At 45.1% G+C, this 13,247-nt stretch overlaps 1 protein-coding gene across 2 annotated transcripts in view; it reads right to left on the reverse strand.

Moving 5' to 3' along the window:
• LOC129195917 (S100P-binding protein-like) overlaps positions 1-13,210 on the reverse strand; it is a 27,793-nt gene extending 14,583 nt beyond the window's left edge. Inside the window, exons 1-4 of one of the 2 annotated variants that reach the window (XM_054802595.1) lie at positions 13,146-13,209; positions 9,502-10,838; positions 9,185-9,279; positions 8,329-8,433 (exon numbers count right to left, since the gene is read on the reverse strand). In XM_054802595.1, the coding sequence (XP_054658570.1) occupies positions 8,329-8,433; positions 9,185-9,279; positions 9,502-10,701 (1,400 nt within the window). In that variant the 5' untranslated portion in view covers positions 10,702-10,838; positions 13,146-13,209. Of the gene's footprint in view, positions 1-8,328; positions 8,434-9,184; positions 9,280-9,501; positions 10,839-13,145 lie in introns of both variants that reach the window. The other variant, XR_008573995.1, reaches the window with a different exon arrangement.
• Between the last annotated feature and the right edge of the window lie 37 nt (positions 13,211-13,247).

Here is a 13,247-nt window from a genome sequence, read left to right on the forward strand (position 1 = left end):
GATGCCATTTGACACTTTCCAGCACATCGCTGTCCTTTTTAACTGACAAAAACCCCCACACTTAGTGCCACCAACTGCTAAACATAATCTATTTATACCATCCAGACCTGTTTTGCAGAGGATGCAACCAGCATAGTACTAGACATCCTCTCAAATCAAAGGGAGAATATTATCAGCTCCCACTTTTGCTTTACATTTCAGGACTTAGTTTCTTTCTCCCATTACAAGACATTTCTCCCTTACAAGACAAAAGTAGGAAAGAGTTGGTTAGCTTTCGAGAGGATGGCAGAAAAAGCCACGCAGTGGTTTAATTTCAGCCTCATTGTTTTGTAGCTGCTGTTGTTAGAGTACAATACATTGATGAATTTTATTAAATTTTTAACTTTAAGACATCTCAAAGTGCTCACGCAGGGCTTGCACAAAACAGTCTCTTCCAGTCATATCTGATGTTGCTGGATTCTACTACAGCAAAAATCATAAACAGAGGCCTTGGCTACACTCTAGCAGCCAACATGCAGTATGTCCTTCCATGAAGGCTTAATACACAATTTCTCCCTCCCCTTGCAGTACCTCTATGCAACAGAGCACATACGAATCCTGGTTGCAATGTCAAAGAATGAAATCTTCAGCAATAAGGCTGCCCAGAAGCCTAAAGCCTTCGCAAAGTGCAGAGCTGCTCTGTGGCAGTGTTCATTTACGAGAGATTTACATTCACAAAGGCCACAAAACACACATTCAGGCGGAGGTACCCACTTCTGCCCAAGGTTCTCCAGCACAGAGAAGCTGGTGTTACACACAGCACACGTCCAGACACCATCATCTTGTTGTCATGGTAAGGTGCTGTCTGTTCAGAATCATTTCATTTTCTCAGCCTGGCTGAACCGGCAACAGAATGTCTGCTTTAAGGGAAGGCTAATATAAATAACATCCTGACTGCTATGCATCACTTCATAAAAATCTCATCAAGAGATATATAACAAAATCAAGACAGCTAGCATCAAAATCTCCGAACGCATAAAAGGCAACACCTCAGCACGCACAGCAAAGGGAGCAGATTGCCTGTGGTCTTCCTACCGCTCTGCTCCTGCTCCGTTATATCATTGCTGATCAGCAGCGACCATCGATCACTGGTTGAGACAGAGCTTCACTATCCCAGCAGTATGTGACTGCAACAGCTGCCGCCAGGCCTGCATTGCTTCTGGGCCTTCAAAGAGCCAGTCTGTTAGCATTTTAATATCAGATAAACCCTCCAGCAGGCAAGAGAGTCTGCTTTCGCAAGGGGAGGGGGGGAAATAGGCTCTGCAGTCAGACTCCTGCTATCCCTCTTGCTGCTTTAAAATAACCGGAACAAGGAGATTTGAAGCAAACTTCTTCATTATGTGTGTTAGGAGGAGGTGGACTTTACAGATATGACAACAACCTGGACAGCATGTGAAACTGTCTTCAGGACCACAAGTAAAGTATTCCTTTTTCAGAGAAGTCTCTTCAATTTAATACGTGAGATTCAGTGGTTTAAAAGACAACAGCCACCACACACTAATAACCCCCACACTACCCAGTCAATGGCTGCCAAGGGATGTCACCTTCCCTTTCCATGCAAGGCTCTCTGCGAGCAAAATTTACAGTGGTAAAAGTCACACGAGAAGCTATGCTGGCATTAAGAACACGTTAATAACTGGTGAAGATCAGTTACTGACACAAAGCCCTGCCACTGGGCATGCATCACCCACGCCTGTAAAACCCATCAGAAAAATAGACATCCCCTGCCCCACAAAATTGCTGTACATGGGTTACTTCGTTAATGGAGGCAGTATTATCGAGGAGTTAGTGCAGTCAGGCAGTACCAGGCTCTGTTCCAAGCTTCACTGCTTATCCTTTGGACAAATTACTTTGATTCTCAGCGCCTCAGTCTCTGCACATCTAGGACAGTGACAAACTTTGCTCGGTTTTTAAAGCCACTTCCTCCTGTCCCACTCTGGATTGGAGAGGTGCTATGGAAAGGCAAAATAATAAAATATATGAACCACAATGGTGAAAAACATTAGTGCTGTACCTAAACTTTATTTCTTTAAAATCACAGTAGCCAAAAGTGTCACCAAACATTTCAAATTACTATAATAAAAATACGGTACAATTTCCTCCATGAATAAACCTAATTTGCTCTCTGAAATCCACTTACTAAAGCCTAAAGGATTCCTAAGGCCTGTGCAGGCCCTGCTAGCACCCCTGGGAAGAGCATTTTGCAGAAGATCAACCTGTTTTACAAATCCTCCAAATAATTTGGAGTTTCCACGCTCTGTCAGGGAAGGAGATGGAGGCAGCAGGGAGACCACTAGTTGCTGTGGAACTGCGTAGCTTAAATGAACACGAGGTCACACCCTTCTGGGCACTCCAGAAAGCAGACAAGTGAAAGGGGAGAGCCTCACAATAACACAGCAGAAAAGAAAACTACATCTAACAGGTGCAAAATATTTACAAACTGAAGTGCAAACATCATGACACTTTTACAGAAAAGTTACAAATGAAACCACAAGTAAAAACAGTCAAAGGAGGAGGCAAACTTTTCAGGGACAGAAACAACAGAACAAGACAAGACATACCCAAACCAGGTAAATCAACAGCTGCTCCTGAGTTGACAGTAAACTAACATAACTTTGTCTTTGCCAAACGCAGGGGGACAGCAGCCACAAGCTGTTTTTACAATTTAATACCTTAATGTTATTCAATGGGAGCCAAATCACTGTAGGAGATTTAATGCCAAGGTTTAGGTCCAAGTAAAGAAAAGTTTTTCCACTTCAAAGCACATTTTCCAGTTTCCATCATTGAAATACTACATCCTCACATCCAGCATGCAATCTTGCCTCTTGAACACCAACTACATTTGTTACCTACTCTGTGAGGAGGTTGTTTTTGGTTCAAAGGATAACACTGATGCAAAACATAGAAGCTACCTATACGAAACAGATCACATTTAAATTGCACTTCAAAAACAGTTCCAAATGTTTCTCGCAGAAGCTTCCACTGGCCTTATTAAAAATGGATCATAAAATAACTTATGAAAATACAAGCCACTCAAAACCAGAACAATTAAGAACCACCCTAAATGCAGAATAAGAACAAGCACAGTCCCTCAGCAGCAAAATCAGACGTTAGAAAAGGCTGTGACAGGGCTACGCTGGAAGTGGTCAGGAATGTTCTAGAAATGGTGGTGTTTGGCCAAGTCCTTGCTCACCCACTGTGTAAGGCTGTACTTTTGGGTGGGTTTCTTGGTGGACCTTGGGTAATTTCTGCAAAAGTAAGTAAAATAGTTAAAAACAAACAGAAGCATGAGAGGCTTGAACAGCATCTTGTCTGAAAATGCCTTCCCCATTCCTTGGGGATTGCAGCTGGTACCCAATTTTCTTGTTATGAGGTTTTAAAAGGAAAATCACATTATAAGGCTGCACCTCGGTAAGTAACAATATGAAAGTTTAAAGAGTGTCCTTTCAGGAACACTGCCTTGTGTTTTGTTACCTTCTTTGCAAAGCTCTTTTCTCCCAGCCCAGCAGGAAGGCTGAGGGTTCCACTACACACCAGTTTAAACAAGAGGTAAATTTTCCTCAAAGTGCTGTACACATGTTAAATACTCTCACTTGCTACATCTAAGCACGTTCTGAAATAACAAGACAAAACCCCACAAACTTTAAGCAGTCTTACAGGAGTAAGATTAAAAACCAAATTACATTTCAATGAGCTTAGTTATCTCCAGGCCTCAAAGTGTTACAAAGCTTTTCCACATCATTAGAGGCTGCTTTGCCCCTTCTGCATTTTGGAAAAAATGCCACTCTGCTATCTTACTTTTTTCCTCAGTTGTGCAGAGGCATCAGCATAACTCAGGAAATAGCATTTCTAAACCGCAGACCCATCTGAAGGAGCACAACCAACCACAGGGGTCACACTCCTGCAAAAACATGATCAAAATAGTTGGTTTGAAGAAGGAGCATCTGGCTGGCGGAGGGTCATCACATCTCCAACACAAAGAGTTTCATTTCTACAGCAGTTGCTCAGCAAGAGCAGCCAGTGACCAGATAAGTCTCAAGCCAAAGCAACTTGTTCATGCGAACAGCTGGGGAGAGATACCTTTATTACACTCAATGTATATTTACTTTAAGTTCAGAAAAGCTATGTTGGGAATGGATCATACAGGCTGCTCCCTAGAGTTACACGGGTCAGAGCACCAAACTTTTGCTCATCACTCGAGCGCTCCAACACCACCGATCGTACAGCCAGTGCTGTTTGTGTACACAGAACAAGCACCTTCATTCAAAACAGCAGATCTGAAGGCCTCATGTAGCAAATCCTTGGCAAGAGATGGTTTAGCAGAATGCAAGAATCCTTGAATTTGTGGCACAAAATATGAAACAACCAGTAACTCCAACCTTGCTGCTCACTCAGAATAGGTACTACAGCTCAGTGAAAGGCAACTTCCTCAGAATATTGCCCTTGCTGAAGTCCACTTTTCAAGGTGCTCTCAGTACAGAACAGCATGTGTCCTTGCCCAGTTGAAACTCAAAGGTTTTTCCATCCTGCCGCTGCAGTCATGTGATTAATGTGAATCACAGTTCTGCGTAACACTTCTTTTCCAGGGAACACAGCGTCTCTTGAGCAAATCCAGGTCTCCTTCATAAACTGCAGAATCAGCTTTTATTTACCCAAAGGAATAACATCTTGTCCAAAAAAGATACTTCTTGAAGAGATTTCAGAAGTGGTCTTGAAAAATCCATGTTTTCAGGCTGGATTGTTTGGGAGGAGGGGAGGCACTCCAAGACAGCTAACGAAAGGCAAACTCACACACAACAGTTCATATGGTCTGCAAAAAGCTGATGCAAGATGTGTGTGTGACTAGAAGAAATCTCAACTTTTCACAAGTTCTCAGCCTTTCTATACAGCAGTCCCCCTTCCCTGGCCAGAGTCACAGTCTAAATGTGTCACAGAAACAGGGGGGTCATTTCCTACTGTTGGGGTGCACCCTTCACCCCTGCACCTGAGGGAAGACACGAAGTTGTGCAAACTACCACCACAACTCACAAGTATTTCACATCAGTAAGAGGTTTGAGCTCTTCTACGAGAGGCAAAGTCGCAGGAGCAGACTAACCCTATCAAGTATTTGGAGTGACCTGTTAGTGCAGTGCCTCACGTAACTATCTAACCCAGGGCTCAGAGTAAGAATCCTTGTGGCCATTTCAAATGAGGAAGGGGGACAATGACACCTTAGATAAGTGAACTGCCATGGAACAGAACTTAAAACATTTTGATTTCTTTCTCCTCAGGCACAGTCCACACCCCATCCTTCCACAACAGGTGAGACCAAACTACAGATTTAAGATGAGATTTTCAGGCAAGTTCCACTCTCATTTAGAAACCAGGAGCTCTGATTATCTCAGCAAAAGTACCTGCAAACTGAAGCCATGTGGTTTGTCACTCGAGAAGCCCCTGGACCAGCAGTGTAGCCCAGGGAGCATCACACTCTGCTGAGAACAGCTAAGTCCTCCCACCACTCCCCGCACAGTAAGCCTCCTTGCAATCTGCTTTATCAGTTCCTACCCCATCCCTACTCCAAACCCCATCTCACATCCCTTTTGAAATTTAGTGTTTGTAGGTGGATTTCATTTGCTTTGAAGTGAAATCTTCCTCCTAGGCTCAGCCATAAATGTAATTCCTCCTTTACGTCAGCCCAGTCCAAGTCCTGTACCTTCCCTGCATGCTTTCCACTCAAGCAAAATGAGTTTGGGCAGGTAAGAACTGTTTCAAGATTAAAGTTTTTTTCCCTCAGCCAGCTCAATATCAATCAACAGACCAGACTCTTTCAAGGCAAAGTCTGCTAGCACAGCATTCATTTGTATTTCACAGATTTGTTTCTCCTTGTGTTCCCATATACCATTCTCCCTTTCCATCACCTTAAACCTGGGGTGCCTGTTTTTTTTAAAGATATCGATCTTTGTTATTACAGTAAGACCAGATGGTCTGTGACTCTTTATATTTCCATCCTCCTCTCCCTTTGATTCAAGAAGGATCCAAGAAAACAATTTATCAGGTTTCTCTGAGGTTGTAAGAAGTCTGATAAAATTGCTAAGCATCATAAACCTCTACCAAACAAACCAAGCCTCAAGGAGAGCTCCTGGTGGAGTCCTGCTAGCAGAAGCACTCAGAGACAGCAGAGGTTGGAGGTCAGACAGGAGCTAGCTCAGCTTCCCAGGTACCCAGGGTGCACGACTCTCCAAATAACACGAGAATACTTGTCTGACAGCAGGTGGTGCAAGCGCTATCCCACATGCACAATTGCAACGTTAACGACCTGCGAAAGCAGATCTCCTGAAGTACAGATGTTTGGGTGGAAACCAAGAGAAGGTTATGTTTAGAGAAGGAAATGGTTTTTCTGTTAAGTTTGTCCTTCCCCTGCCCATTTAAAAACAGGGCCATCCAGCTACAGACATCACCGAGGACAAGACATGTGCTTGTTCTTGTTAGCAGAGTGCTAACATCCAATGCCAAGAGTCACAATTATAAAAGCAGGAGCCTCATTACTTCTGTAGACTGATACAGAACCAAGCAGAATTGCCGAGGAGGATCTCATCAAGAAGGATATGATTCTATTTACTGTTGGATAAAGGGCAATAATGAAGTGTGAATGCTAACAAATGGTCAGCTGGCAGAAATCTTTTGTGGTCAATTATCAGTTTCAGCCACCCATTTCCAAGCAGATGTTCAAATCACATCTCATTTTTACATCTGCTACAACGCAGCCTCAGCAGCATTTAGATTCCTATGGGAAGCTACAAATAAATTTATCTATTCAGACTGAATATCCTCTAGAAACTAGAATGAGAGGAAGAACAACCAGAACCACGGGTTATCTCCCAACTCACTTGAGATGGCTAGACGTGAAAAATTTACCCTGAATTTCTTCCAACTAGTCAATATTCAAAGATTGCACATGCGGCAGCCAGTGCAACACACTCACCCAACACAGATATAAGAAAATTGTATTTATAGAGAACCTGCAAGTGCAGGATACCATGCAGATAAGTGAAAAGATAAAGGCTCTGCTGTAGCCAGCCTGTAATTCACCCAGACAACATATGAGCAAGAAGCAAGAGACAGGATACAAGGAAGAGCAGACAGATCATGTAGGAGAGGGGATGGCAAAGTCAAACACTACCACAAGACAAATGCCAGGAGATTTGCAATACAAAACAGAGCTAAGTATCTGTAGCAGCAATATATTAGTTACTGCTTCCCAACGGCAATTCCCTTGCTGTCTCTGAAACCTGCTAATTTTCCTTTAGGAATTTCTTGGTATCATTCTGCATTTCTGCCTCTCCTACGCAAATGATACACAAGACATGGCTGCAGATCCAGGTGCACAGAAGTACCATACAGGGTCAAAGTCAGCTCACTGAGGTGGTTTTTCTGTGACAACTGGGAAAGCCCACGCTGTCTGTCAGGCTGAATTCCAAGCCTACAGCTATTTGGAATAAGAGAGGTTTGCACTAATAAGAAAATCAAATTGTGTGCATCGCAGACAATGTTCTTCCCCAGCAAAATAGATCTCTATTTCACTCACCAGCCTTGTTCATTTGGAACTCCTGCCTGATTTTCTGTGACTCAGAACATACGTCTTGCATTTTTAATTTGAAAGGAAGAGAAAACAGGCCATTTTAGCTTTCGTTCCGTAGTCCCTTCTGCATTACTTATGCTGTATTCATACACTGGAAAGCAGCCCTGTGGCTACGCAGCTGTTCGTGCTGCCCAGATAAGTGCAGGCTCCATGCAATGAGCCACAAAACTGTCAGTTTCTTATAACTCTCAAGAAATGACAATTACTGCACCCATGAACACTCAGAATAACCACAGTGGGAGGCCATCTCTGGAAGCTACCAGAACACTCTTTGCCCTTCAGAACATCCCTGTCCTACCCATCAGATACTGCTCTTCAGCTGATATCCATACCTGCTCCTTACAGACACCTTCCTTTAAACCCTTGCAGCTGATAGCTCTTGGATGACAACGTTGAGAGGAGCAATGTGTAGAAGGTGTCAATAGTAAATCCAAATCTCAGCACTTAAGCTAAATACTCCCTGAGTCTGCGCACATAGCTGTGGACTGATAAGAACAAGTTACTGCCCAACACGACAAGCCAGAGCTCAGCTCTACTCCTCACAGGTAACACGCGCCTGTTTTGTGGTGCTCCCAAAAAATACAAGTTCAGCAATCCTCCTGCTAGGATATCCATCCTCCACTCTGCCCTCCCCACCAGCACGGCCTTACCCCATCCCACCCGGGGGTTACCTGGTGTAGGAGCTACTGTTTTCTTCATATGGACGTGCATGCTCTGGATAAAAGTGTTTCTTTTGCTCAAGCTCTGCTTCCAAAATGCATGTCCATTGATTCAGTCTTTAAAATAAAAGACAGCAATTTTTTTTTTAGACAATTTGTCAAATTAGGTTACAGAAGACAGAGAGGACAAAGCATGCTATAGAACTAGTACAGACATGAACTTCTTGTAGCACTATTCCACGACTGCAAAAATAAAAGTATTTATTTGAATAAAACTGCAAAGATAACATACTGAGAGCAAAGCAGGCGAGAGCGTCAGCTGAGTGAACCAGCAAGTCACTGTCCTGGTTAACAAGCTAGGAACCTGTAGCGAGCTGTAGATTTTTTTCATGTTACTCAAGGCCACACTGGGAACAGCCACACACAGAACACGTGAGTGCAGCAGGTCCGCAGCAGCCACAGGGAAGAACCACCAAACTGAGCAGAAGACAACCAGCAGCCACAGGGAAGAACCACCAAACTGAGCAGAAGACAACCACCCCTGCGCAGCAACCAGTGCTGCTCTGCTGCTGCCATCTGCTGGAAACCACTCCAGAAGGAGAGCAGCCACCAAGCCAAGCCAGCACAAACATCTCCTTCTGCCCAGGAATGTGTTGACCACCTTCCTTCCCATTTGGACCAGCCCTATATTCTTCCCTCTCTTACAGTATCTTACAGGGTGAAATATTAAGAACTTTTCCCACCATTTAAGTGCACCTTAGGAAAAAAATAGAGAAAAACAGCAGCACGCAACCAACCAAACCGGTTTGGGAAACTGCTGGGATATTTTTCAGAGTGCAAAGGCATTTAAAGGCTCCTAAGAAATTACCTTTCCTCCTTCTGTGGCACAGCAATGACTTTGCCTGGCTTCTTCCCACTGGTTATCTCTTCCTGCCCAATCTGGCCTACAGCTGTATCACTTAACTAGAAAGATAAGGAAAGAGGGGATTAACACCTAATAGAAAATCATTCCATGTAAGTCTTGCTTATACAGTTATATGAAAACCACACTTTCCTCCACTTGAAAAACCCTCCGTTACTGTGTAAAAATGCACACTCGTGTGCATATGGACATTACTGGAAGTACAAATCAAAAGGAGTGGAATGAAAACCATTTTAGTTACAAGAATTAAGATGTGTGTTTACTTTAATGCTGTTTGATGGCTGTTCAACTTCTGAAAATTCCTGCCCCCCATCGTCCTCTGGAGAGTCTAAATTCCTTGAAAAACAGCTCTTTGTTGCTTTGGAAAGTTCTTGGTTCCTGGACCCAGCAGACAGCATGGGACACCTCGGCAACACAGGTGCTGAACTCTCCTCAGCTGCGCTCTGGCCACAGGCAAGGCCAGAAGAGGGCATGGATCTTTCCACACCATCACCACAGAAGCGAGACACATCTCTGCTTGCAAAGGGAATCCTTCCCAGGTGATCCTGCCTCCAGCTTTGCCAGCCATTAGACATCAGCCCCTCCGAGGATTCTTCAGGAACAGAGCTACTACCAGTTTTATCATATTCTAGGCAATCATTTGTGATTGCTTCTGAAGCTTCTCTTTCTGCTTCCTCCAAACAATTGTCCTCCAGAGGCAGATCTACATAGTCAGCATCAATGGGGCTGAGACTCAGAAGCTCCTGAATATCAAGGTCAAATAACATGCAAGTTACTTGGGCTGACTGCAGATGGTTCTCATCCAAACTAGCACTTTCATTCAAAAGGCTGGGATAACATTCAGAACCGACTGAAGAACACTCTCTGGACAGAGGTTCATTTGGTTTCTCTGCGATCTCTGAGGTTACGTTTGCATCGTCACTGATGACTGATGCCCCAGTGCAGCTGCTGCCCTCCTCCTTTTCACTCTCTCCATTTACATTTTGGCTCAGAGCGCTTTTTGTAGTTAGGTACTGCTCAGATTCCACACAATCATCTGCCAAGATTTCCTGGATCTCTTCCTCAGTGTAATTGAAAGGAGAATTCCCTTCTTCGCTGTCTGACAGTTCCAACAAGGAGTCATCTGGCTCGCTATCATCAAAACATCTGGTTGTATCTAGAGAGATGGCTACATCATTGTATTTTGATGCAGCAGAACTGGCAACAAGGTCATTGTGACCAGTATCATCCAAAAAACAAGAGGATCCTTGAAAGCAGGCAGAATCTGGGGAAGAGAGCAGCAGTTTCTCTGCTGGATTGGGAGTGCTACAGAGGTGACTCAACACACAAGCTTTCTTAGCTGACTGCAGGGCCTGAACCTGCTCTGCTGAATCCAACAGCCTTTTGGCCCTGGGAATTGTACTATGAACAGTAGGTTTAAATTCATGACAAAGACCAAAGGCATGAGGGGAATGGTCATCCATGCTGCTGTCGGTTCCTGTATCTCAGTGACCCTGTGCCTTCTGCTTACGGCTCTAGAAGCCTGTTCTGAATTTCATCCGATCCTGGTGCCCTTTGATCAGCCCTTTCAGACAAGAAATCAGCAACAGTCAGCTCCAACCTGCCAGCAAAAGACAATATCTGAAATAAAAGAAACTCAGCTGTTTTCCGAAGGTGCAGTAGTATAAGGGGGAAGGCAAAAACACTAGGTCAGGCACAACAATTTTAACCCCCTGGTCTCTGTTACCTCAGCTCCTGACCATTTTAGGTCTTAACCACATGTAACAACCACCAGTCCCTCATTCCGTGAGTGTTCTCACCCACAAGGTTGTTAGGCTTTATCAAGCTGGACTAATACAAGCCCAAATCATCACCACAGTCTGCACCATCTCCTCCAAAGCTGCTGTCAATCAGTTGTTCTAACACCAGATACCAGTATTGACAAATTATATTCTTTACAACCTTCCATTTAAAGTACAGAGTGCACTTCAGGTGTTAAATCAAGCCTCACAGACCTCGCCCATCTCCCAACCCCCACCTCCGTCCTTCAAAGACACTAAACAAATAGTCTTTTTCAGGTTAGGAAAAAGTGAGCAACGGAAGAGTGACTCGGAGCTACGAGAACATTCAGCAGCGTATTAGTCACTAACATACAAAACATAGATTATAATGAAAGATCACAAGATAAAGAACCTTCCTTCCTGTAAAATTCAATAGTTTAAAAGTATTCACAAACAAAACCTGTTTTCCTTTGCGTGAGGACTCACTAACATGTATCTTTTGACTTGAAAGCCCTGCATTTGACTTTCGTCCTGCATTTGACTTTCACCCAGCAGGAGAATCTGGGCTAAGGAAAGGTATTTCCTGTCCTCTTTGACCAACAGATTTAAAGGAACACCTTTTGTCTTTCTGTTTCTTTGACTACTTACTGCTTTCAAAAAAGGGGTGTGTGGGTGTGGGTGTGTTACCTACTCCAGGAATAAACCCCAGGCAGTTCTGCTGCCTCCTCTTGTTATTCACTCCAAATAATAAAAATCAGCACCTTCAGAATAATGCTGTAACCACACTGAATAAAGAAAATACCACAGGAATCAGCAACATACATTCAAAACCTATACAAGAACATACAGAGCCATGAGCAGTCCTCACCAGATAGCACTTGCCTGGAGTTCTGCCGTTTAGCTACAAGTGCTCAAGTGCTTCAAAGAGAAATAAAATACAAAAATAAACTAAACATAGATTTAGCCCTACAGAGTGTAGCAGTCTAAAAATCTAGCTCCTAACCAATAAGGACTTGAAAGAGAACCAAATGCGTTAAGCCTTTTTGCTGGAACAAAAAGTGCATTTGGAGATGTTTACATGTTCAGCTTACAGAAAAGGAAATGGCTTCTTTGCTGCCATGACCTTCCCAATTCACCTGACAGCAACCTACACTGGGTCTGTACTTTCAGCCCTACATCAACTGATTCTGGAAGCAGAACTCTGGTAACTATGCGACTGATGATGCACAAACCGACATGAGGCCAGACAAAGCCCCCCTGCTATTCCCTCTAGAACTGTGTGTTGAATCCAGGGGCTGTTTGGGGATTTACACCAGGGTAATGCTCCGTTAACAGTTTAAATGGCTCTTAAAAGCGATGTAAGACAAGGCTGCCTGCCTCTCACTCCTGCTTGTACAGTCAGACCACGCTGGAGCCAGCTCACCCCCATGCGCAAAGGCACCAGCCACAGACAGGCCATTCTTCTAGGGGCTGCCAAAGGAAGGCTCTTTGCAAAGTTACACACGCTTTATGTGTGTTTCTAGCACAGCTTCAGTAGATAAGGAGGTCAAAAGACAAAGCTACTGAGAAACACAGCGCAGCCGTGACTCGTGGACTGGCCACCTTGCCCCCTCCACTGCCCGCAGCCGGACACAGATCTCACAAGCCTGCAGCGCTGCTGGGATCTGCTCCCTGAGGGAACGGGGAGCAGGGGGCACCTGCCAGAGGAAACAATCACGGGCCACAGGGCAACAGTCCCCTCAGCCCCGTGCTCTGCCCTCCACATGAGAGAGCTCCTCCCAAAGAGCGGAATCTCCAGACGCAGGGACCCTGCTCTCCTCTCACCCCGGAGCACCACGGCAAATCCCAGCCGCTCTCCTCCGCAGCTCCCTGGCCTCGCCCTAAGCCACGGCTTCACTCGTACATGCTACGGGCCTGCCCCTGCCTCAGCGGCCGCCTCTCCGCTCCCCCTGCCGCGGGCACCGCCCCGGGCCGCCCATCTCGCCGCCTCAGAGCTGCGCGGGGCCGAAGCCGCCCCGAAGGAGGAGCCCGGTCCGCCCCCAGCTCCTCCTCCCGGCCAGCCCAGGCGGCGGGTGTTCCCCCGAGCCCCGACCCGGAAAGAGAAGTTAAACCCCCCCTAAATAAATAAACAAAGAACTACAATAGACCAATGAACCGCCAGGGCCTCGGCCGGGCCTGGCGGCAGAACGGGCCGCGCTGCGCTCACCCGCCGCCATCTTAACGGCGGAGTGGCCCGGCCTCCCCCGCGC

This window comes from Grus americana, chromosome 23 (genome assembly GCF_028858705.1).
Source record: "Grus americana isolate bGruAme1 chromosome 23, bGruAme1.mat, whole genome shotgun sequence".
Classification (NCBI taxonomy): Eukaryota; Metazoa; Chordata; class Aves; order Gruiformes; family Gruidae; genus Grus; species Grus americana.